This window comes from Pleuronectes platessa, chromosome 5, assembly GCF_947347685.1.
Source record: "Pleuronectes platessa chromosome 5, fPlePla1.1, whole genome shotgun sequence".
Lineage (NCBI taxonomy): Eukaryota > Metazoa > Chordata > Actinopteri > Pleuronectiformes > Pleuronectidae > Pleuronectes > Pleuronectes platessa.
In genome coordinates this window covers 16,552,515-16,577,812 of record NC_070630.1, presented here as the reverse complement: position 1 = coordinate 16,577,812, position 25,298 = coordinate 16,552,515, and the positions used below count along the sequence as shown (strand labels likewise).

At 42.7% G+C, this 25,298-nt stretch overlaps 2 protein-coding genes across 3 annotated transcripts in view; one reads left to right on the top strand and one right to left on the bottom strand.

Moving 5' to 3' along the window:
* Positions 1-20,340, top strand: part of inppl1a (inositol polyphosphate phosphatase-like 1a) — a 28,071-nt gene extending 7,731 nt beyond the window's left edge. Inside the window, exons 2-27 of one of the 2 annotated variants that reach the window (XM_053422197.1) lie at positions 1,339-1,402; positions 2,202-2,349; positions 2,432-2,513; positions 4,451-4,597; positions 5,147-5,237; positions 6,056-6,145; positions 6,761-6,859; positions 8,500-8,650; positions 9,252-9,358; positions 9,833-9,935; positions 10,102-10,298; positions 10,452-10,569; positions 10,922-11,018; positions 11,722-11,860; positions 11,964-12,063; positions 12,510-12,598; positions 12,701-12,782; positions 12,959-13,048; positions 13,950-14,063; positions 14,451-14,627; positions 14,723-14,878; positions 15,055-15,139; positions 15,959-16,045; positions 16,154-16,934; positions 17,323-17,456; positions 17,883-20,340. In XM_053422197.1, coding sequence (XP_053278172.1) covers positions 1,339-1,402; positions 2,202-2,349; positions 2,432-2,513; positions 4,451-4,597; positions 5,147-5,237; positions 6,056-6,145; positions 6,761-6,859; positions 8,500-8,650; positions 9,252-9,358; positions 9,833-9,935; positions 10,102-10,298; positions 10,452-10,569; positions 10,922-11,018; positions 11,722-11,860; positions 11,964-12,063; positions 12,510-12,598; positions 12,701-12,782; positions 12,959-13,048; positions 13,950-14,063; positions 14,451-14,627; positions 14,723-14,878; positions 15,055-15,139; positions 15,959-16,045; positions 16,154-16,934; positions 17,323-17,456; positions 17,883-17,979 — 3,625 coding nt within the window. In that variant the 3' untranslated portion in view covers positions 17,980-20,340. The other variant, XM_053422196.1, reaches the window with a different exon arrangement.
* Positions 20,341-22,146: 1,806 nt separating this feature from the next.
* Positions 22,147-24,776, bottom strand: phox2a (paired like homeobox 2A). The gene is made up of 3 exons (XM_053423337.1): positions 24,554-24,776; positions 22,980-23,167; positions 22,147-22,844 (listed from the first exon to the last, which is right to left on the bottom strand). The coding sequence occupies exons 1-3, from the start codon at positions 24,774-24,776 to the stop codon at positions 22,350-22,352; spliced, it is 906 nt and encodes a 301-aa protein (XP_053279312.1). The 3' UTR covers positions 22,147-22,349.
* Between the last annotated feature and the right edge of the window lie 522 nt (positions 24,777-25,298).

Here is a 25,298-nt window from a genome sequence, read left to right as displayed (position 1 = left end):
GATTAAGCAGACAGAAATCAAAACAAGACAAAGATCATAAAAGAAAAAGGGAATAAAATGAAGTTACACCCATGAATAGAACACAATATAATATGTCAAACATTCATAAACACTTAAATATTAAGAGTGTTTTAAACAGAAATGTTTTAAGTTTATTCACTGTGCCAGTCCCAGAGGAGTGAGTGACTTCTCCAAACATAAACAACTCATTTAAATGTGCTCAAGACAAACTAATATGGATTCTCGTGAAGTTGATTCAGTCCAATTGTCAAAGGTGACTGTAATGCAGCAGTACCAGTAATTGTTCTTGAGGAATATAACTTTCATATTTTATTCCAGTTCATGTTTTAGTTCCTTTAGGATACTGACCTGGAAAGACCGGAAAAAACAGCTGAGTGGACGAGGCAGGATGAAGGGCTGACATGGATTTACCCTTCCACCCATTTATATTGTGTACACACACACACACACACACACACACACACACACACACACACACACACACACACACACACACATACACATACGTGTAAATAAGCAGAGATGAAAGCATTACCGAGGAGTTTTGCATAGTCTGCCATCCTAACTCCAACACATCTAAATAGACGCACAACTGACACACACACACACACACACACACACACACACACACACACACACACACACACACACACACATTCACATTAACCAACAGACATCAACTACAACCTTTGCTTGGCAAATTGGATATTTTGTGTCTGGTCCACTGAGCAGGCACGAAGTGCAGACACAGAAATCATTACTCTCCAGCTGTTGGCTGCAGGCATGTAGTCACGGCTGTGTGATCTCAAATCACAATGTCAGAGCATTGATCTGTGATTGGCTATTAAAAAAAAGCTTGTGGATCAACCAGCAGTCAATTCACACTGAAGTTTGAAGGGCAGCTCTCGACTGAAAGAAACATTACAAATTCTGGAAGAGATTCAAGAAAGGGTTTGATGGGTAAATAAGATAAATCAAGACAACTTAACAATGTTGAACACTAGTTTCAGCTCTGTTGTGCTCTACTGTATCATGCTACTGTAAGGATAAAGCCCGCTCACAACTGTGACGGACAGCAACAGGTTGAAGCTGCCTGCAGCGTCTAAACCCCCTCATGCTCATACACACACTCCCACGCAAATCCACTGAGGTCAAGCACAAGAGTGTGTGTGTGCTTTTTTAAATTGAGCAATAATCTGAATGTTGTGTTTTCTTCCTCTCTCACTTCTACCTCCCTCTTTTTCACTACACTTCCTTCTACTTTCCATCCATCAATCATCCCTGATGTCCACCCTTGCCTTGTTTCTTCCTCTGCAGATTTCAGAAGCACGTCCACACGTACAGAATCCTCCCAGACGAAGAGGGGTTTCTGGCTGTACAGGTACAAAGAAGACATAGACACTCACAAACTCAGTAAAATATACACACACACACACACACACACACACACACACACACACACACACAAACTCAGTTATACACACACAGTCGACTGAGGTAAAGTGTGTGTACATGTGTGCAGCAGAACCTGTATTTGCTTCAGTAGCAGCTGGCAGGCAGAGATGCTTTCGTTGGCGCTGAGCTCTCTAACTCACTCGCTCGCTAACACACGCACACACTCACTCGCTCGCTAACACACACACACACACACACCAACAGCAGCCTCTTTGTGCCTTGTGCTCAACAGCTGTGAAGTCCTCACCACCTCCAGCCACACTCGCACACACACACACACACACACACACACACACACACACACACACACACAGACTCACATGCACACACACACAAACACACAGACACACATGTACACACAAAGACTCACACAACATATGACACAACATCATGCTGCTCCAGACTGTCTGTGTGGCCATTACAGAATCCTGTGACAGTTTAAATATCTAATTTTGCTTCCTGGTGATAATTTGTTTGCAGGCCCTGTTCACTGACACTGTGCTTCCTGGTTGGAATAATGTTTCGACAGTTGGGTCGTGTTTGCTTACACAACACAACAATGTAGAACAATCGGGGCCACCAAAGATTTTAATAAGTGACTACTCGTAGTCAAGCAGCTTGGATGTAATTGTTATGTAGAAAAAATAACTTGCAACTATTCTCTTCCTCTATCTCTTGTTGTAACCCTCCCTGTTTATCTTTCTCCCTCTCTCCCTCTCTCTCAGACGTCTCAGGGCGTGCAGCCTAAGCGATTTAAGACATTACCAGAGTTGGTGTTGTTGTACCTGCAGCCAAGTCAGGGTCTGGTCACCACCCTGCTGTACACCGTGGACAGAGAGGAAACGGCTGTCAGTGACGAGAGAGACTATTCAGGTATCTTTAAAGCCCCCTCTCACACGGTCTCAGTGGCCTCCTTTACCTCCCATGTTAACACTCGGTTTTCTGTCATTGGCAGATGGGGAGGATGAGAAGCCACCCCTTCCCCCTCGCTCTGCCTCCACCTCAACTCCTCCTGGACCAGACACACCTACAGACAGGTACAAAGTTTCCAGCTTTCAGAGAGGCACTGAACCCTTGAAATTGTCCCTACATTTTTTTTAAGGGCCTTTATTTCACAAATGTCTGAATCCTTTGCTCCGCACATTTTCTGGAACTTTTCCTGCCACCCCCCTAGTAGAATGTTCGGAATATGTCTGAGTAAACCAATGTGAGATTACAGCTGGAAAATGTTCAGAACATTCACTGCAAACAATGGACACGAAAGTGTAAAAAAAAAAGAATACAAATATCTCAGGATGAACAAAGAGGTGGGGATGAAGATATCAACTTGGAAGTAGAAGTGATATTCAATAGTTTTTGACGATAATACAGACTGTGTTGATGTCCTGTAAACAAAGACATGTGATTTCCACTGCGGAATTCAAACGTCATATCCTGCCTTCAGCATGCTCTACCTAAGCACCATTCCCGCTCTGAATTCTTTTCCTGTTGTTTTTTGAACTAGTGTAACAATGTGTATTCTTAATATGGGATACGCAAACTCCGGAAAAATTTCCAGACCCATTTCCAATTACCAATCATATACAAGTGCTTAAAGTCAAATCACCCACTGAGCTTCTTAACCATCATGTTTACCATATTTGAAACACACAAGGACACACACACCCACTCACAAACACAAAGAATATGATCATATCCCAAAAGAACCAGAGGTTTCATTGACGACATGAACACTTAACACACACTTTGAGTGTCAGTCGCTTTCTCTGTATTTGTCATAACATGCATACATTGTTACAGATACATATCAAACCAAATATGCACTGACATTTATTAGCAGCACACACACACACACACACACACACACACACACACACACACACCTTAATATCCTGTGTAGTCTCTGTGTGCCCCCTTTTGTCTACATATAATGTAGAAGGAAAGCCACATCCTGTTGAAATTGCTCACAGATGATGCTAGGCTTATTGAAGTGGTTACTGTTGTTTGTGTGCATGTACATGTATTTTTTGTAGATAAGATCAATCAGTGTCACACTGCTCTGTGAGCTGTATTTGAAGATAAGAAGTTCATTGCATTAATAATTTCGATAAGGTGTCATGGAGAGAGGCGTAAAATCTGACATTTTTCTTATTATCTTATCTTATTTTTACGATATAAGATTTATTTGGTACAAAATCTACCAGAGTCAGTGAGGGAAAAAGATATCGACTTTTCTTTTACACCTTTGACTTTTAACAGTCGGCTGGTTTGCATGAAGCCACAGTGTTGTCCATATTTAAGGATCATAGATTCAAAGATTTGTAGATGCAACAGCTGAAGATTTAGTTTGAAGAGGTTACCTTATTCGCCTTTACTGGCTCTCATGATTTATTTTGTGTGTGTGTGTGTGTGTGTGCGTGTGTGTGTGTGTGTGCGTGTGCATGCTTGCGTGTGCGCAGGTGTGTAGGTGTTACTGTGTGTCCAAGTCTGTATGTGGCAGGGCAGACAAGTCAGACTCACTGGTTTAGAGGAAGTGTGTGTTTGTACAAATCCTGACTGCACAGATTTAATGCTCACAGACACACAGACCCTATCTCTGTCTCTCAACAATTTTCTATTATGGAGGGCGTACTTTTTATATATTAACTGAAACGTTGAAGGCCAATGTGTGACTTAGCAGTGATATCACAACCGTAAGAAAGAACTGACAAGAAACCACCAAACAAGAAAAGAAACCCTTGTAACATACCAAATGAGCCCTAGAAAGCTTTAGATGGCACAGGAAATAAAGATTATTACAGTTCCTACGTCACTGACACCACAGGACATGGCTGTATAAAATGTGCAGCCCCAACGTCAAACAACAACGATGCGGTTTTCCTTTGCTTGCACAGTATTCTGTACACTCTGTGCGTTGTGTAATCATGTGCGTTTTACAATGGTCACAAGTGCTCTTTCGCTCATTTTGTTATAGCCCTCCAGCTGCTAATGGCCTGAGCACCATCTCCCATGAGTACCTGAAGGGCAGCTATGCTCTGGACCTGGAAGCTGTCAAACAGGGAGCCTCCTCCCTGCCTCACCTCAACAAGACACTAGTGGCCTCCTGCAAACGCCTTAATGGGTAAACAGACACAGCAGCACACATGTCCTTTGCTCATCATAACGTTGACAACTACAGTGGCTCTCAGTAGAGTGCACACCTTCGTATACATTCACGTATAGGATTCGAACATGTATACATTCACAAACAACAAATTATTCTTTGAGAAATCAATGAAAATGTTGAATAACGACCTTTATTCCATCGTTAAAGATAGTGATATAAAGTTGCTGGATCCAAACCAAGAATGTAATGGGTCCTCCCTGGGGTCAGTCTCAACCGTTAAACAAAATTTCATGGAAATCAGTCGAGAAGTTTTCGCAAAATCTTGCTAACTAGAAAATAAACCAAGATGAAAACATAACCTCCTCACGGGATGTAATAATATATGAACAAAATGTAACTGAATCATGTGATAATTCATTAACCTTTTGTTGGTTAAACTTCGACATGCACACTTAGAGTAAATATCAGTTTCCCTGTATATAGATCTAAAGGAAGAGGAAGACTTGACTTTGAGAGGCATTTTGAGACGACTAAACTGTGAATCTATTTCTGTTTCTTCACTAGGGAGGTGGACAAGGTTTTGTCTGGTCTGGAGATTCTGTCTAAAGTCTTTGATCAGCAGAGCGCCTTCATGGTCTCCAAGATGATCCAGCAGGTACAACTCTTTGCCTCTTTGGATGCACCCTTGTGTTTCCATCATTCTGCTTACACCACTAGTTTAACTATATCTGAACAGTGTCTTTAATATGATCCATTAAACATACAAATCTATTGTGTCATATAATTTGAGTTTAAGTAGATGCCACAGATGTGGAACCTGCCTGTTGTTACAGTCACTGAACATGTCTGTGCTAGTCTTTAAGCCCTTTTCTGCATTCCTGCTGTACACAGACCTCCCACCACCAATCTGAGACTATTACCCATACTGACGAATAAAAAATATGATCAACATCTAAACTATATGCCGTTTAAGTTGTAAAATTTGACATCTTATCACGGCCAGTATTGCTCTCTTTCGATGTTATGTTAAGTTTCTAAGTTACTAAGTCCATTTTTCAGATTATAGTTGGATATGTGAAATAATGTCCTTAAGTAAGAAGTAAACACTTTTGTATATGTCTTGGTAAATAGTAACGCTCCTCGTTTACAGAACAGGCAGCTATATTAAATAAGACTTTCAGACTAAATGTCATTTTTGTCCAGGGTCTTCTAGGATCATCTGTTATTTAATAGTCACACCACACAGATACTTTGGAAATTATATGTTTGATTAGAAAAGGATTTATTTACACACGGATAGAGAGTTTTAAACACAGCCTGTAAGACGCTGTGTAATTGTGAGCTGTCTGTGTCTGTGGTGATTCTCTACCATAATAACTACATTTTCTCTAAAATCAGTTTACTTAAATCATTTTGTTCATTTCAAACTATACAGCCGACATGGGTTCTAATGCTAAGTTGTTTCCCAATCAGTCAGTGAATCAGGGTGGAGACCAGGAGTTGGAGAACCTTGTGACCAAGCTGGCCATTCTCAAAGACCTGCTGTCCTCTATAGAGAAGAAGGTACACACATCCAGTCATGTGTACGCCTGCACCCTCACACACGACCTCTCTTTCTCTTTATATGCATTTTGTTTGGTTTATCTCGTTTTCTACTTTGTCTCTCTCACACACACGTAGATAGACACTGAGCTGTTTGTTGGAGGTGGTCAAAGAAGTGGGAAAGTGTGTGTGAAAGTATGTGTGAGAGTGTGAGGTTAAAAGTGTGTGTGTCAAAGTGTTAGTTTTATCCTCAAAAACCTCAAGTTCACACTGGGGGTGGAACAGATTTTAAACTATTTTATTTCGAACACAGTAAACTTCACCAATTAAATTTTGTACAGCTTGACCAGCTCTGACATGTTAATAGATGGAACTGTTTCTTGTTGGACTTTGAGAGAGGTCTTCAGCTGCCTGGACAGGAAATGGCCTCAGTGCAATCAAGCTGCTGTGTGTGTCTTGACTGCTGCAACGTCAGTGGTTTTCTCTGCTCCTGTTAGATCACACACAGGAAATGGGAAACTGTTTCCTTGTTGACACCAACTCGCAGTTGGAAACAATGCAGTTTATCTCTGTGTCTATTCTTTTGGTCATGTCTCTCTTCCTTCTTCCATTTGTTCCATTATATCTCCCCTTCAGGCTCTGAAAGCTCTCCAGGACATGAGTTTGTCATCTCCAACCTCCCCCGCTCCTCTGTCCATGCGTCACAGCAAAGCAATCCCTGTGCAGGCCTTCGAGGTATGGTTGCACACATGTACATAAAAGTACACAACCCACTAGTGTTAGTTTCTCTGGGGGGTGGTGCAGGTCAGTATCAGGACAGTTGTGATGATACTGCAAGAATTCTTTACGCTTTTGTTCATCAGCAGTTACAGGGTTTCTGTGGGGTCATGAAAAGTCTACAATTCAGTAATGAAGAACTTTAGGGCTTAAAAAGTCTTTAAAGATGCTAAAATAGGTTGTACCAGAGTCTTAAATATGTTTAGGGAGGTATTCATTATATCCATATTCTACTTGTGCTGATAAATAAAGAACACGCTGTAAAAAAAATAAATTTATCTGGATACAATCTTGCTGTCCGTAGTTTGTTAAAAAACGTGGTGTTTCGAGGATAATTCTTTTATCGGCTATTCTTCAATCATCAGTTATCTTCCCTTTTTTTCTCACAGAGCAATTCATCTCTGTAAGGGATATTTTTGTCTGAGGTTCTTTATAGTCTGCGCTCAGACCTAGAATCGAATGTAAAATGCTGAAACACATTTTTGGATTATATGTTCCCTAATGTTACTATCAAGGAAAACTAGTTTCGTTTCACATGAACAGAAACAGGAAAGACTGAACCTGAGTAACTGTAGAAAACAGGCTGTGAAGTTTCTCAGCAGAGCTGATGTGAGATCACAGGAACGTTTGTCAGAAGTGTCAGAAGTCAGAAGTCAGAAGTTTGTCAGAAGTGTCAACGCCACTTCCAGTGGCGTTGACACTTCTGAATGCTATTAATCACTTTTGGTGTCATCAAATTCCAAATACAATTTTACATGATTATATCTTAGATTTAACTATAGTTATTATAGTTTGTGGTTTTATTTAAATTGTATAAAACGCATGGCTCATGCACATAAGGAGGCTTTGAAAGAGACAATGAGAAAGCACTAGAATGATGTGAATTGAAATGGAGAGGAAAAATAAATAAACAGTAAAAGGATAAGTGTCGGGGGAGCACAGTGGGTACCAGGTGAGATGGAGCAAGAAGAAAAGGTGAATGATTTGAAATATAAGTCATCAGCCATGTCTGCACTCTGTGGCAATAACCTCGCAACAGCTTCCTGTTGCACAGGAACAGGATCGTGTCACGGCGCAGAGTTGGGTTAAAATGTGGTATCTGAATCACACGCTGACACACAAACAGACCCCATCGAGCTGAGTCAAAGTGAGAGAAAACTTTGGTACTCGGGTTAAACACTGTCTCTGGGAAAATTATGAGTCTTAAGAAACAACCTCCACTTTGTTGCAGTCAGAATAATTTTGTGATTTTAGAAATGAGCCCTGAATATAAAATTGTGTACTACCATCTTAAACTGCTGCAGTGTGTATGTGTGTGTGTATGCGATAATCAAAATTCCTTGTTTTGCTGACTGCATAGTTAGATTTAACTTTGTTAATGCAACAGAAGCAACAACCTTATTGTGTATGTGATGGTAATAGAGGGAGAGTGGGCTGAGAAGTCCATGATGTTCACTGTGGAGACCCCTGGTGGTGTAAAGATGTAATCTGAAAGTAATGTGATATGTAGCGTCATAAACTTTCATAACTGCACTAAGCACCCCCTGTTTTGTGTGTGTGCTTGTGCGTTTGTGTGATGCTTCTCTGGTTTACTGCAGGTCAAGCTGGACGTTTATCTGGCAGAACTGACAAAGATTGGAAAGAGTCAGAAGTACACTCTGTCCGTGGACGTGGAGGGAGGACGACTGGTGGTGATGAAGAAGGTGAAGGACAGCCAAGAGGACTGGACAACCTTCACCCATGACAAGAGTGAGAAACACACACGCACGCACGTGTCCTAACACAATACGCCTAGTATTTGCTGAAATCTCTCCCCCAGGAACTTGTTGAGCTGAGGTTTTGTATGAAAAAAGTGCTTTAACAACCAGATGGTGACGCATCTCATCTTATGATCACTTTATTTAGTAGATGACAGCTGAAACAATGGCCACATTCATCAGATCAATGGCATTTTCTGTTTGAAATAGCTGCTCTAATCTTTTTACGGACAGCTGACGTTTTATTATGACTCTGCGCCGGCAGCAGTCATAGCCAGAGGCATCGGTTGACTGTCGGTAAACACAATATCTCAGAAACGCCTTGAGGGAACTCTTTCAGATTTGTCAAAAATTTCAAATTGGACTCAATGATGAACAGATTAGAATTTGGTGATGAAGTGTCAAAGGTCACAATTCATATTCCTGACTAACTCAAGGATTAGTGCACTGATTAAGAAACATTTTTCACTCACAATTTATATATATTCCTTGGGCTGCCATTAGCTTTTCTTCATTGTCCTTATCTGTAACTTCTCATCTCTAACACGCTGTCTCCCGTCTGTCTTCTGTTTGTCTGTCTCTGTCTCTCTCAGTCCGTCAGCTGATCAAGTCTCAGCGAGTGCAGAATAAACTGGGCATTGTTTTTGAGAAGGAGAAGGACAAGAGCCAGAGGAAAGACTTCATCTTTGCTAGTGCCAAGGTCTGCACACAGATTACACACATACGCACGCATACGCACAGACACACACTATTGGGAGACTCAAAAAAACACAAATCTTTCAAACATACAAACAACCAACAGCAAACATTGCAATTGCAAACACATTCATGTTCAAATGGACAAGGAAACAAAAACTCTCACACGTCTATGTTTGTAGGGCTGAGCTTAATATCACAGCAACACATACAAGCCTTTATGAAAACCGTTTCCTATCAGTTTGTTCCAACTTATATCACAGACTTCTCTCTATGTTGCTATTTCTCTTTAGATTTTTAGATTTAAATCAAGAAAACATGATTGAAATTACCAAGAGTGTTGTTTATGCACAAGAGTTATTAAAGGTTAAAAAAGCACCTATACACACACTGATTGTTTGTGCTTCTGCTCAAAAACAATGTACTCCTTTGTGGCAGCTTCCACTCACTGATTTGTGTGCATGTGTGTGTGTTTCAGAAGCGGGAGGCATTTTGCCAGCTGCTGCAGCTGATGAAGAACAAACATTCCAACCAGGACGAACCAGACATGATTTCTGTCTTCATAGGCACCTGGAATATGGGTAAGACACACACGCTAACATTAATTAATGTACCTAGGTCAATAGCACTGCATACAGACTTATCTTAAACATTCATATGTGTTGAATTGAAAAGAGAAATAGATCATCCAGAAAGGCAGATAAATACTTTAGGTGAGAATATAGCACTTTGATCTTTTTTGTTCAGGCTCAGTGCCGTCACCTAAGTCTGTGGCCTCCTGGGTGTTGTGCCGCGGCCTCGGGAAGACCCTGGATGAGATGACGGTCACCATCCCTCACGACCTCTACGTGTTTGGAACTCAAGAAAACTCAGTGTGTGATCGGGAATGGGTGGAGTCACTACGGGCCATGTTGAAAGAACAGACTGAGCTGGATTATAAACCGGTGAGGAAAGCAGGTGTAAAGAAAAATGTTTGAGTAGAACACTTGCAAAATCCATGTCATGCAGTGAGAAATGAAGAAAAAGTGAAGGTAATATGCTTAAGATGGTCAAACTGAAGATGATGGTTCCTCACTGTCTGTGGTTCTTGTTTGCAGATCGCAGTGCAGACTCTGTGGAACATTAAGATCGCCGTGTTGGTGAAACCTGAACATGAAAACCGAATCAGCCACGTGGGAATGTCAAGTGTCAAGACGGGCATCGCCAACACACTGGGTAGTTACACTGCTCATTGTACAAACAGTGGAAAATGTTAAAATTTGACTTGAATTAAGAACATAAAGAAGAGCCTGCACACTTATGCTCCGACCCACAGAAAATGTAAATTATATTATTATAACTTCCCCTTTCGAGATAATTAAATTCGATTTAGCTTTAACTCAACATTTCAATATGCTTTATCTTTACAACAAAAACCCAATTTTTCTATGTTTAGTGTTTTTTAAACCCATAATGCCTGCCAGTCACTGAAATAAATTTAAGTTTTTAAGTATAATTGTACAATTGTTGATAGTATATTTGTATATATTGTTAAGTTATGGGTTTGTTTGCTTTGATTGTTTTACAGGAAACAAAGGAGCTGTTGGTGTTTCCTTCATGTTCAATGGGACGTCTTTTGGTTTTGTGAACTGTCACTTGACATCAGGGAATGAGAAGATTGCCAGGTAACTAATAAAGTCCTACACACATTATATATACTTGTGAGGACATCCAGTGTGTTTTAGTTAATTTTCACATCTTATTCTTTTTTTATTTCAGAGTCTTATGCTTTTAAACCCCATCATTCCAAGTTGTAGCCTCTGCTCGGGGCCACATTGTTGTGAGCATTCAAAGTTGTGCGTAGGTGTGTGCATGTAACTCTGCAATTACACTGCCGAAATTCTAGTGGCCGTAAAGTTTCTCTGCTGCTGGTTTCTGGTGCACTTATTCGGAAATTCTCTGGCGTCTCTGTTTGCTTCATTAAAATAGCTAGTGTTATCGTGTTGGAGTTGGAGCTGGTAGATGTTGAGGAGCAATTCATTTTTTCTTAAAGAACTGCAACAATGAAAAGAAAGACGCCTGAGGAGATGGTCCGTACGATCATTAAACCAAGTGAGGCGACTCCGGAGTTTCCGGAAATACTGTCATCATAAAATACAATGCTACGAAGTGGACCAATGACAGTAGCTGTCTGCGTCGCCTCAACACGTAGTTAAATTTTCGGGGAGGTGCACATCAGGGTACGGCTCAGGGTTCTGCGTAGGGTACACGTAGATTCGACGCAGGAGCATGAATTGGGCTTAAAATGTTCTTTTCTTCCGTTTGCGATGATATCATTTTACAGTGTGCCAGAAAATTTGTGACATATGTGACCTTTGACCCCCGCAGGAGGAACCAGAACTACCTTGATATCCTCAGGCTGCTGTCATTAGGGGACAAACAACTGAGCTCCTTCGACATCTCACTGCGCTTCACGCACCTCTTCTGGCTGGGAGACCTAAACTACAGGCTGGATATGGATATACAGGTGGAGGACAATGCACACACACACACAAATGAATTGCAGCAGATTTAGATGAAACCTTATATAATAATTGATGACCCTGTCTCTTTTGTGTCTGTGCGCGCAGGAGATCCTAAACTACATCAACAGGAAGGAGTTTGACCCTCTGCTGAAGGTGGACCAGCTCAACCTGGAGAGGGAGAAAAACAAAGTGTTTCTACGCTTTGGTAAGTGGGCTTTTGAATAGGCCTATATGGGTACTGCCTTTCATTGTGCACAGGATAATATTTCTGTCGGAGCAGGATTAATAATTCAGAAAAAATCAATTAACTGATGGTTTCTGCAGAGCTTTAGTGATCTCATAAATGCAACCACCGAATGAATGACTCAAACTTCCCAAAAGCACCTGCTCTCCATGTTGTTGTGTCCCTGTGATAATTCACCAGGACCATTTGTTTTCTTAGTTCTCTGTAAGGGGCTCTGTAAAATTTTAGGAAAGATGCCTGTTCAGCCATTGCTTTCCCCAATACAACCTGTTCAATACAACACTTTTTGTATAGTCTTTTTGTAGTCCTATTACCTATGCTTATAATCATTTCTTAAAGTAACCATAATAATTAAACCAATATCTCATACAGATAAAGTTCTAACATGTGTGTCTTCTTGCTCGCAGCGGAGGAAGAGATATCTTTCCCGCCCACCTACCGTTATGAACGAGGCTCACGGGACACATATGTTTGGCAGAAGCAGAAGGCCACAGGGGTATGTGGTCCTTACTCAAACAATATCACACACACACTTTGTTTCGTTCTGGGAGTGGTCCTGATTATCCTGCTGTGTCCTCTACCTTTCTATCTGTCCTAGATGAGGACTAATGTTCCATCCTGGTGTGACAGGACCCTGTGGAAGTCTTATCCAGAAACACACATTGTCTGTAACTCCTATGGTGAGATCATTAGCAGGAAAAAAATACTCTGCACACATTTGTTTTAAGTTCCCTCTCACAGAGGTCAAATGGTATAGTGGCTAATTTTCCCTCAGCACTGTAACCCTCTATAAGATGCATGCTGCAATGAATAGGATTATGAACAAGATTAAAGTACACACTCTTTTCTTTGTCAGGCTGTACAGATGATATCGTGACCAGTGATCACTCCCCTGTCTTTGCCACGTTTGAAGTGGGCGTGACCTCCCAGTTTGTCTCCAAGAAAGGTACAAGTGGTTCAAATGAAATTCTTTGGAATTTACTTTTTGTGTCATTATGTTTTCACCTCTGTCTGTTTCTTTGTTAGTTGGTTTGTTTGGTTTTAATCAAATGATGCAAAAACTACTGAACAGACCTCGCATAAACTTGGTAGAGGGATGTGGAATTGGTTAGGCAAGAACCCATTCAATTTCGGTATAGAGCCAGGATTTTTTTTATCACTTTCCTAAACATTGTTATATAAGACAGTCTTCGAACTTTCCCCAGATTTCGTCAGGGAAACATTCATGGACTCTGATGAAAACATATTTAGGGAACCTACATCTATTAGTGTGAAATTTGATGCACATTGATTGAGTTTAGAGGGACTGAGTACCATTCTCATTTTCCTTGGATGCCATTGTATATCTCCTCCTCACAATCGCTCTTTTTCAGGCTGCAAACCGATAATTTGGCCACAATGTCAGATTTTCTAAGCAGGTGATGATTTGTTTCTGTTCCAGCTGAAATCTGTACAGTTCTGTGCTGCTGTAAGCTGGTGATTACACACTGACCAGAAGTAAACAATGAGTGAAGATGAGCAGAGGGAATAATAAACTGCAGCCTGTTATTCTGTTTTGCTCTGGGCTGCAGTAGCATCAGAGCTTATGTATTCCCCAAGATTTATAAACGTGAATGCCTATTTTTACTACATTTGAAAAGCAAAGGCTGTCACAAATTAAGTGCTTTAATTCTTTCATTACTGTGTTTTAAATTGTATCTGTTTTTACTTGTGTGTTTTGTCTCAATTGTGAAGCACTTTATAAATATATAAATGATTATATTATATATTCTGTGCCACATACTCAGATCTTTTCATTATTCACCTCCTCCACACTCTCTCTCTCTCTCGACCTGTTTCCTGTGTAGGTCTGCCAAAGTCTTCAGAGCAGGCTTACATCGAGTTCGAGAGCATCGAGGCCATAGTGAAGACGGCGAGTCGAACCAAGTTCTTCATCGAGTTCTACTCCACTTGTCTGGAAGGTGAGATGAATGTGTCTGCACCTTCTGCAGTGAACACATCTTCTTCCACAGTGTGACAGGGTGTATCCAGCAGGAGTGACAGCACAGACGGGGTTTCTGTGACACCATGTGGATGTTACAGAAACCCTGTGGGTGTAATAAAACTGTGTGTGTTTCTTCTTTCCATTTCTCCCACCCTCCCTCACTCATCTCAGGCAGTCAGTATACCTTTAAACTAGAAATCCATTTTGACCTGTGCTGTTTCCCCACCTTCCTGTCCAGCATGTACTTTTGAATTAAATGCAACAGAAACATCTCCCTCCTCTTCTTCCTTCTCTCTTACCCACCTTGTCCCCTCGGCCCCCTGCTCCCGTCCTGCTTCTCTCTCTCTCTCTTTCTCCTCTGTAGAGTTTAAGAAGAGCTACGAGAACGACAGTCAGAGCAGCGACAATGTCAACTTCCTGCGTGTGGGCTGGTCCAACAAGCAGCTGACGACGCTCAAACCTCTCCTCTCAGAGATCGAGTACCTTCAGGACCAACATCTGCTGCTGACGGTGAAGTCGCTGGATGGATACGAGTCCTACGGTAGAAATTGGTGTTTGTCGTGTGGCTTCGCAATTCTTTGAAATTATATCTGGTTTCTTTTACAACAGATTGTGTATTTCCTCCCCCCTTGCTAGGAGAGTGTGTGTTGGCTCTTAAGTCAATGATAGGCAGCACATCTCAGCAGTTCCACACGTACCTGTCCCACCGCGGCGAGGAAACGGGAAATATTAGGGGGTCCATGAGGGTCAGGGTCCCCGCTGAAAGAATGGGAACCAGGGAGAGACTTTACGGTGATTCACTTTATATCTAGATGTCTGTTAGTGCACTGTGTAGACCTGAGGAGAAGAGTTAAATAGTACAGACAGTATTTTGAAACTGGAAGCAGTTGAAATAACAATGGACTTTTAAAGATCAATTATTAACACGTTGGTTAACTCATTTAATAACATTTATTGTTCTATTTCAGAATGGATCAGTGTGGACAAGGATGAGACAGGCGGACCTAAAGGGAAAGGCTCACTGGTATCCAGAGTGGGACATGAATATGTCAAGTCAGTACATGATGCTCTTTTTTTTTTGTAAAATGCAAAAAGCATGGTCTTGTTTTTTCAGAGGAGATTCTTCTGCATTAACTTTGTACATTTAATTTGCAATAACCATAATCAAAGGAAGGAGGCAATGTGTGCCAGGTTAGAGTTAAGGTTATGCCCCATAATTGAGTGGCCCTATGGGGTGGACAACTCAAAAATCCCTAACCACCATTGAAGCAGATCAACAACAGAAAGCCTTTAAAACAGCTCAAACCATGGGATTTATTAACATTTAACACAATGTTTAAATCCTAGGCTGAGTCTCAGCAAAAACCAGCTTGTCCCCGCACTGGAAGCCTCTTCTGGTCCTGACACACAAGGTCTTCAAGAACCTCACTTTGCTGGCCTAGCGCACCTCATTGATGACTGATTGGTTGAATCAAGGTGGAGCTAGAGGAAAGACAAGGACAGCAGAACATACAGCCAACGCAGTTCGTGTTAAAACATATTTTTCATATGTTACTTCTTCTCCTGCCTCCTAAATATTATTTTCAGTTCTGTCCTTTTTTATACAAACAAAATCATAATATCGTATCATAATAAAAGCCAAAAAACAAGTTAATTAACAGCAAACACACTCCCAGGTTAAATTTCTCCAGTATTGCTCTGTGCTGAATTAGCTGATGAATAATACATGTATGATATTGTGAGGCAAAGTAAACTGGCAACTTCAACCGTCACTCTTTACTAAATATACCAAATCCCTCCATTTATAGTGAACCTTAGTTTCCCTGGTATTGTGTATTTCCTTTGACATAATCTGTTGTGTCCACCGCGCAGGCCGTCTATGGTTCGTAAACCGTTAGGAGAGCTGAGCAAGGTCAGTGAGGAGGGAGAGAGGACCAGCAAGGAAGAAACTGCTGCAAGGTACAGACACATTCATGTATTTCACACTCACACACTGAGTCTTCCAAAGGACTACACATAAAAGGAATGAAATCAACTCTCTGTTCTGCTGCTTTCTATGTTGCAAAGACCTAAACAAGATGCATCAGAGGGTGATTCATCCGTCAGCAAGAACAGCTACAATAATCCTGCCTACTACTGCCTGGAAGGCGTTCCCAACCAGTCTGCAGCTGCTCTCTCACCCGAAATCCTCCCCTCTCCTACGTCCGCAAACCCCCTGGCAGCTAAAGGCCCTCTTCCCTCATCTGGAGCTCGTACCAAACCCCCGTGTCCGACCTCAGGTCCCCCTCAACCGCGAAGACACCTGTCGGGACACCCGGTCCGTGCTATTAGCGAGGAGGGCTCCTCAGAGGACGATGGAGGCGCTTGTGTGGCTGGGGCGCAGGGTGGAGGCGTCGGGGGAACAGTTGGAACCACACTGAATCGACCCCCACCTGACTTCCCCCCTCCACCTCTCCCTAAGGGAGCCCTGGAGATGGTTGCAGAGGCGGCCTTCCCCAAACCACGGCTTCTTTACCCGGACCTGGCTGAGGTCAGGATCCCGGCAGCAAGTTCCGGTGCACCGCTGGGTCTGGGGGAGGGTTTCAGGAGAGGAGGAGGAGGCGGAGGAGGAAGTGCAGGAGGAGGCGGGGGAGGCGGAGGTGGAGCAGGGGCGTTGGATGACCAATCCTGTTCTGTGCTCCAGATGGCAAAGACACTGAGTGAAAGTGAGTTTCCTGGACCTCCTCCACGGGCTCCGTCAGCGCCGCCTCTCCGAGGGCAACCGATTGGTATGGGTCTGGAGGCCTGTCGCACCTTCCCACCCAGACATCCCTTCCCAGAGAGCATCGCAGAGGACATGCCTGAGGAGGTGGGCGGCTCGTTTAGCTCGTTCTCATTGGTCAGTCAGAGAGGAGGTTAAAACTGTGACACTTTTGGATTGTTGATGGGTTAATATTTTATTTTCTCAGAAACATAGCACCTGCTTCTTGGACATGACCCACATATTGGGTCGACTGGTCGTGCTTTTGTTTTTTTTAGATATTACCAGACCTACATGTTTATTTCCTCTTATATTTTAATCACAGTTTTAGTGTTTCCTTCTTGGGGATGAAGTAAGACAGCCCAACCCAGGCTCACATCTATCCAGTGATTGTTAGCATACAGTCTGTGGCAGCTTGTTATTACCTGAGATGTTCCCACAGCAGTTTCTGCAACTAACTGTATTGTTGATCCTGCGTTACATCTCTTCCGTCCAGGGACTTTGGGCCAGCAGTAGTTCCTCTTTGTCTGTCGTGGACTCTTCAGTAGGAGAGTGGCTGCAAAGACTGGGACTGGAAAGGTATGAGCAGGGCCTTCTACACAACGGCTGGGACGACCTGGAATTCCTCAGGTACATACACTCACACACTCGTACAACTCCCAGAACCTTGTCTCTCCAAGTCTTCTTCGTGTACGACTCCTCTTTTTCATCCGGTGATATTTGTATTTTCCTCCAACGTTGCGTCCGTCACATGTTAGAAACCTTAATTTTCCTGACATTTTCTTGCTGTACTCTCACACAGACTTTCTGGATAATTTACTAGAGGGCAGCAAAAGTTGATGAAAATGTTCAGAGCAACTATTATTTGTGTTCTCTGACATTTGTGTTCCAGCCCCTCTGGAAAATGTCAGGAAAATATCTGGGCTTGAGTACATGTCTGAAAGCAGCTTGAAGGAAACACTTTATTCCTGTTTTGGACTTTCTTGTAGCAGTTATTCTACTCTGTGTCATACGTGTCAAACCTTGTCACTTATGTTCCGTCTATTACGACTCCAGTGACATCACAGAGGAGGACCTGGAGGAGGCGGGGGTGCAGGACCTCGCTCACAAACGGATCCTGCTGGAGAGCCTCAGAGAGCAGCAACAGCCATAAACCGCAGCCCACTGGTCTGTGACTGGTCCAAACCGGCCCAGCACTGCACCAGTCCCCGAAAGGCCAAGAATCGCCGCTGAACTGAACTAGGCTGGAATGTGCCAATTGATGCCAGACTGTGCCTTCTGAGAGAACTTGCACTCTGTTTGTACTTTCAAAAACCATCGTCCCTTTTCACATCATGTACTGTATGTGTGTTGTCGCCGAGCTCGTGGCCTTATTTAATGATCATTTCACTTCCTAACCCTTGGCTTTGAAGCTTAGCGAGAAGACGTAGGATGAGCTGATGAGACACGACTCACATGTGGAGCCGCTGATGTTCTATGTTGCCTCATCACCTCTATCCTGCCACTTCAAGCTACATTTAAAGCTTGTCTTTCTTTCTTTCTCCCGAGAGGAGCAAGAGTTTTCTCACCAATGGTAAATTTCTAACTTTTATGTTTAAAAGCAAAATAAGAAGGGGGGGGGGGGGGGTCATTAGAAACCTGAGCTTTGAAAAACACCCTGCCTGTGTTTTGTCCCCTCAGTTCAGACTCTTTTTAGCGACACTGTTTTTCTCCAAGTCTCAGGTTTGTCCCCGGCCACACTCACATTTTGGAAACTCTCAGGAGTCATTTCGACCCACGGCCGAGGAACCCCCTCACTTCTGTGATGGATGCAGACATGAAGCTGTGACAGGAGACAAGAATTTTCAAATATTCCACTCTTGTGATGACATCAGGGCCACTGTTAGTGAAACAGTGGCATCTATTGTCTAAGTGTATCTGCGTGTATTTAAGGTTTTTATGTTGTTTATTTTACGATAAAGGGAAAATAGAGCAAATCTACCAAACCTGCCCTCCTAGAGCAGAAAGTGCACTCGGGCACACAGTTCAAGTGACTGTGTTAGCCGTCAGGTTTCGACACCGCCCGCCCCCTACTGTGTGAGCTGCACATTCAACACTAACGTTTCAGTTTTGTTTTCCAGCGCTCACCGATACTTTAACTTAAATGGAAAATGGCGCACGGTAGCATGATGTTTCTTTGTCTAGTCCAAAACATTTTAGTAGTCATAGCAATAGCATCACACTTGTAGTAGAGGTAATAAACGCTGAACCAAAATTAATAATCATTTCAAAATGATTAATGTTCACAGTTTAATTGTGAGGGTTGGAATCTCAATTTACAGAAGCAAACAAATCTTGTGTATCCAGGTTTGGCATTTGTCCCATTTCTTACTCATTTAATTTGAGATAGAGTGAATGGAGCAGTGTGAGAAGAATTGATTGACATGACCGAGCAGACCAATGCATGGTTATGTTTCTGAAGTTTTCCTAAACTATCACGTTAGCATTGACTGAGAAACCGTCTTATTATATAGTGTCAAAATTTTTCCTACTTTACAGATTTGATTTGGTTCATAAATGACTAAATATTGAATTAGTTATTGGATCATTGCATATTTGTACACATGGAAAAAGATGTCACCTCTCATAAATCATTATAAACAGGACAGAACTATCTGATTTCTGCAGGACACAGATAGCATGTTCACTGATCGCCCAGCAGGTGGTGCTACTAAACCTCCTCAGTAGATAACTGGAAACCTTGTAGGGGACAAAAGACTCAACCAAGAAGTTTCTACCCTTTCTTTTTTTTAAATTAATATTAGTTGTTTTTACGCAGTTAAAATCTTAGCCTGTTAATATTACCATTGCCTTTATTTGCCCGCAATTTAAATCCTGCCTCCTCTTCTGCCTGTCAGACCAGACGTCAAACCCAAAAGCCAGTTTATTGTCGTTTAAACAGACTTTCTGCTGACGCCTGTCACTTCTCCGTCATCGAGGTGGATCACATGTAAATGTTCTCCTGCAGTTAAGCACACAACTTGCTTTTGAACCTTTAGAACGATGTAAACACAATTGCCCCGAGACTACTTGGGAAAAGCAGAACTCTAAACTGTAAGTGAAATTGCTGTTTAGTCATTGGGACTAGAATAGGGTGAAACTGCAGCTTCATTCACACGCCCCATTGAATGATGTTGCTAACGTGCGTTGTTAGACTCAGCTACTTATGTGTCATCTAATTGTTTAACAGCCATAATACGGAAAATGTGGATCTTCTGTTCAGACGTCTTCAATCTAATGTGTGTTTTTTTAAGCCTCTTTGGCCTTTCAGTGTTCTCAGTGGTGTGTGAGTGAGAGAGAGAGTGTGTTTGTATTTGTGTGCATGAGTGGAAAAAAATTATGCTCTTGTTTTCTATGTCACACATTGTTCATTAGTTTATATGTAGTCTCCTCTGTTGGTTGTGTTAACTTAAATGCAAGTTGTTCACCCATGTAATTTTGTTTTTTTTCAATTAAAATCTAATATCTTTCCTTATTTTATAATATACTCATTTCCATTTTTCTTTTATTGTTGTCATCTGCAGGGAAAGCTGTGAGGGAGAAACCGTTGTTGTCCGAGAGAAGTAGAGCAGCCTCAGTCAGGGAGAGAGAGAGTACGGTGAAATTAATATATAGTGAGAGTCGTACATGTGTCCAGGAAAATCTGCTTTTTTGAGTTCCTTAAATCTTGACTTTGCACGATACACAACATTCTCATCATTTTGTGTCACACACACAAGAAACAAGATCATTGCACACGGGAGGCTGTGATTCCATAATGTAGCTTTATTAGAATATTCAGAGTAGTGCTATAACCTCACCAGAGCATCTGTCGATTCCTAGTGTTCATAGACGTGTTGGTCTGCGAGACAGATGCTCCGCAGTGAAATAACTCTGCAAAGCAATGTGAGAGAACTCAAAGAAAAAGCTACCTAATATTTATATTACTAATTACAGGATTTACACTTACAGAAATGTATGGAGCAGTTCAAAGAAACATCTTCTCACAGATATAATAAAAAATATTAATAAATACATTTGTTTCCCTTATTTTTGTTTGGAATAGATTTCTCGAGTAAAACCGTACCCAGAAAAGAATCAGCTCTGAAATCCAGATGTTTCAGGAGCAACTTTACAAGGTGAAAGAAAGTAGAAACGGCCGTCGCCTCTTTTTGCCTTTTAGCAAAATAAAAACGAGGGTGGAGGGGAACAAACTCGGAGTGTTAATGGACACAGTAGAAAAACTTCTGTTGATCGTTACATATTTGTCAGTTGCAGGAGACTTAATGACACTGGGCTGATAACGCTGATTTAGTGAGTCCAGTAAGAGTTCATAACCACAGACACTGAAGCACTGCAGCCTGCAGAGCACACTCATACACTCCCATCGATCCAGCAGGTGAATCCAAAAAAAACTTCAGTCAGATGAGAAGTGAGAAACCAGTTGTACGAGGATACCAACGATATAATTCAGACATAATTAGACAGATTTTTTTTTAGGCTACACTCTGCTCGGAACCTTCCTCCACCCGAGCAGCAGGGATTTAACTGTGAGCTGAAAACGCCTCGAGTTCTTTCTCCTTCCTGTGCTGAAGTCAAACAAGGTTCCCACTGTTTGACACAAAAAGGCCTGATGGGATCATAAAGCCAGGGGGAGGAGGGGGTCACATTGAGAATGAGAGTGTAGGAAAGGGGAGGGGGGGGGGGGGGGGGGTCAGGATTTGATACAGTAAAGAAAGAGGAGGGGATGAATTGCACTGGGGAGGTTTCGGGTCTGGACCTGGCTCCTCTAATTGGATTAATTCGGTGGCCTCTGTTTTTGCTGGACAAACAGATTTAAATGGGGGGACCCTGCTCTTACTGGTGGGCGTCTGTGTGTCGAGGAAGTTGTGCTTGTGTGGGTAAAAGTTTGCTTTGTCTCGGAGGGCGATGTTTAGATTTCTGCTCTAAGTCCGTATACCTGACCTCCATGCTCATCAGAGCTCTGGTTGTCCAAGTGCATTGCAACACAGTGAGTGTGGGAATGTGAGTGAGAGGAGAGCACAGAGTGTGTTTGTAAGTAACCAGATGTGTGTATGAGTCAAACAAGTGATGCGTGGTTTTCGGGCCGGACACACAAATACCCTTTTGACACTGAAGGTTTTAGTCGGGGAACAGTTAAAGTACATGAGGGGTTTTACATCATTAAATAGAGCTGACATCTCTGTGTCTTTTAGTCTGAGGACGGGTGATTTCTGGTCCATGTCCAGGTGGAGATTTGCAGGTTTAATGTGCACAGTTGCATATGCTGGGGAGAGAGAGACAGTGGCAGACTTGTGATTTTGTTATCTGAGTTTTGAATCAGTTTTCAAAGGAGGATGGAGGCCTCGCTGAGCTACAGCCGAGTCCACCAGGGAGCTCTTGGGTATAATGTGTAAGTCCTGACTCTCATCAGGAGCTATAGGAGCTCCTCGCTGTTCCTGCTGATCACACAATGTCTGTTTCTCTGTTCTCTCCCTCTGTGCTTCAGAACAGGTTTGTCTTGATGGTGGGGTTGGGTTTTCTGTGGAAGGACGAGAGGACTCCGGCAAAGGGCCCGGTCATACTGTCCGCCGGCTGCCAGGCCTTCAGAATCTCCTGAGTCTGGAGAGCCGGCTGGGCCACGGCCGGGTTGGACGGCCCCAGGCTGGACCAGCTGGGCGGCTTCAGCCCCTGGAGGACCGGGGAGCTGGAGGTGTTGATGTAGCCGGTGTTGATGGGAGCCGGGCTGGGACTCAGGCTGGCAGGGCTGCCCAGGTTTCCGTTGGCAGAGCCAGTCAGGGAGGCCGTGCTGTCAGGCGTGGGGCTGCAGGTGGATTCTTTGGACTCATCATCATCTGAAGAAGATCTGGTCTCCCCGCCCTTCTTCCCTCCAGAGCTGCTGCTGCCTGTGCTGCCCGTGGTGCCACCAGAGTTGTTGGCTTTGGAGTTGGCTGCACGCTCCTGTTTACGAAACTTGGCACGCCTGTTCTGAAACCAAACCTGGAGAACACAGACAGAGGGACAATAAGCTTTCCAGTGAAGATGAAAAAACAGAAACATAAAAAGAAAAATGGTCCAATCTCATTCAGATATTAAGTCATTCAGGTGTATGAAATAATAGCCTGTTGGTCTCACCTGTACCCGGGCCTCGGTCAGGTCTATCTTCAGGGCCAGCTCCTCTCGGGTGTAGATGTCCGGGTAGTGAGTCTCCGCAAAGACCCGCTCCAGCTCCTTCAGCTGGGAGCTGGTGAACGTGGTCCTGATGCGCCGCTGCTTCCGCTTCTCGTTCAGGCCGGAGGGGTCCGAGAAGAACTTGTACGGAACTGAGAGAGAAAATTGAAATCGGTTAAGTCGTTGGAAAGCAGCAACATTTATTCAGCGAAACACTGGCTGACGTTTTTTCACTGACGACGCCGTGGATCACAATGGCGCGCAGAGGCCGTGCGTAAATGGCGCAGGAGCCGCCACACGGTCCGATTCTCAAACGATCATCAGCTGTTTTCTTCAACCAGCAAGCGGCTGATCTTGCTCATTTATTTCCAGTTTATATGAGATGGATTTATTTAATGATAAAATAATGACATCGTGTTGGATCCTATAATAGAAATGACGATCGATAAAAAGAAAGTGTCCAAACCGAACTGGAGGCCTGCAGGCCACGTTTATAACGGGATGATTTAACGGTAACACCGGACCTCTGCAATCAGGAAATGCATCTGATTAATACTTTATATTTATTAATTCATGACCGAAAGAAATTATTTTTGTTTTTTGTGTTGGCAGGATTTATGGCCTTTTAGATGAAAAATTATTTAGCACATTTACCCAAATGAATTTGAGTCTTAAAATATAAATAGAACCTTAGAAAATTTGTTAATGTAGGCTATACATGTTTTGTAATAAAGTATTTCAAGTGTGCTTTGATCGACAGAATTTAATTGTTTGTAATAAAAATGTATTTCAATGTATTAAAATGTATTTAGAGGAGCAGTAGAGTCATACGACACAAACCAATATTTCAGTTCAAAATCCAAAGACTCGATTAGAAAGAAACTATTTCACTGCTTAAATTTTGTTATAATATATAACTATAATTTTCTTTAGAGATTTTATTTAAAATGTTAAATAAACATTTAGAATAATTGCTACAGCCTGATAGGAGGGCCTGTGGCCAATAGGTGTGTCTGTGTTCATCAAGATTGATTTCTGTGAGCTCTCCATTATGCACATTTTTTTATTATTTTATAATTAGTAATATTAGTAATACTATTAGAGATCTAATTAGAGAGCATACTAATTTATTTGCAGATTAATGCACATATCCAAAGACAGTTCAGGTTTCACCTTAAAACCTCTCATCATTTTAAAATTCTAATAACATTTTAAAAAATGAAGCATCTTATAAATGTTTTTTTGCATTGATTTGATTCTTAACCTTTTAAGATTAATTCAAATAAAATCCGTGTAAGAACCATTTAGTCCTTATACTGTACAGGTCGATCATTAACGGAACATTTAATTGACAATTAAATATTTAACTTTAATATGAATTGAAATGGTGTTTTCCGCAGCTGAAGAGAGAGGAAGTGTTGGAGCTTCTTTTTTCCTTTAGCTATTTAAAAGAATGATTCACCGAATGAACATTTAATGTCCCGTTTATTAATATAGACCTTTATATGGCAGAGCATTATAGATCATGTGTTCTCTACCTGAGGAGTAGGGGGTGGGCTGGTGCTCCCGCAGGGCTCCCAGTGTGCAGCTGGCCGTGCTGAGCGGGGTGCAGCCCGGGTTGGAGAAGGGTCCGCTCCGGATCGGGTTGTACTGGAAGGAGCTCGCCTGGCTGCAGGAGCTGAAGTCCGCGTAGGCCGACGCTTCCATGGCCGCCATGCAGGAGTCATAGGAGTTCAGGTAGGAGTAATCCATCTTATACATGGAGGTCAGCCGGTGCGTGCACCGGGTCTGCGGACACGACGGGAGGAGGTGGGAGTCCGAGCGGCTGCAGGGGACTTTTTACCCCAGGAGACGGAGCTCAGAGTCGGTCTGTGTCTCCGGTGTGATCCCGGACTGAAGCTGGCTCTCTGCAGGTCTCCTGTCAGCTGCGTCACAAAGATGCTCTCTTTTTTAGTTTCACTGTAAATAATCCAGACGTGTTCTTTTCTTTTCCTCCTTCACTTTCTCCTGGTTCTCTCTTCTTCTTGTCCTTCTTCTTGTCCTTCTTCTTCTCCTCGTCTCTCCAGTTATTCGCTCTGCGCTCGCGCTCCGTGTGACAGCTCTGCTGCGGCTCGCGCACTGTTTATAATAAACTTGGCTGAGCGCGAGACAATAGCGAGGCGGTGGTCTGTCGTTTCCATGACAATGGCACCAGTGAGCGAGCGTGCACACGGACAGCCCCCCCCCCCCCCCCCCAGCCCCACCCCTCTCTTCTCTCCTCCCCCCCACTCACCCACTGCACCG

What these genes read in the sequence shown, in the direction of transcription:
- phox2a (XM_053423337.1), bottom strand. Translation starts at nt 24,776, where the DNA reads ATGTATAAGATGGATTACTCCTACCTGAACTCCTATGACTCCTGCATG. An exon ending in GCCCACCCCCTACTCCTCAG is followed by an intron (nt 23,168 to 24,553) that starts GTAGAGAACACA and finishes TTTCTCTCTCAG; the next exon opens with TTCCGTACAAGTTCTTCTCG. An exon ending in TGACCGAGGCCCGGGTACAG is followed by an intron (nt 22,845 to 22,979) that starts GTGAGACCAACA and finishes TGTGTTCTCCAG; the next exon opens with GTTTGGTTTCAGAACAGGCG.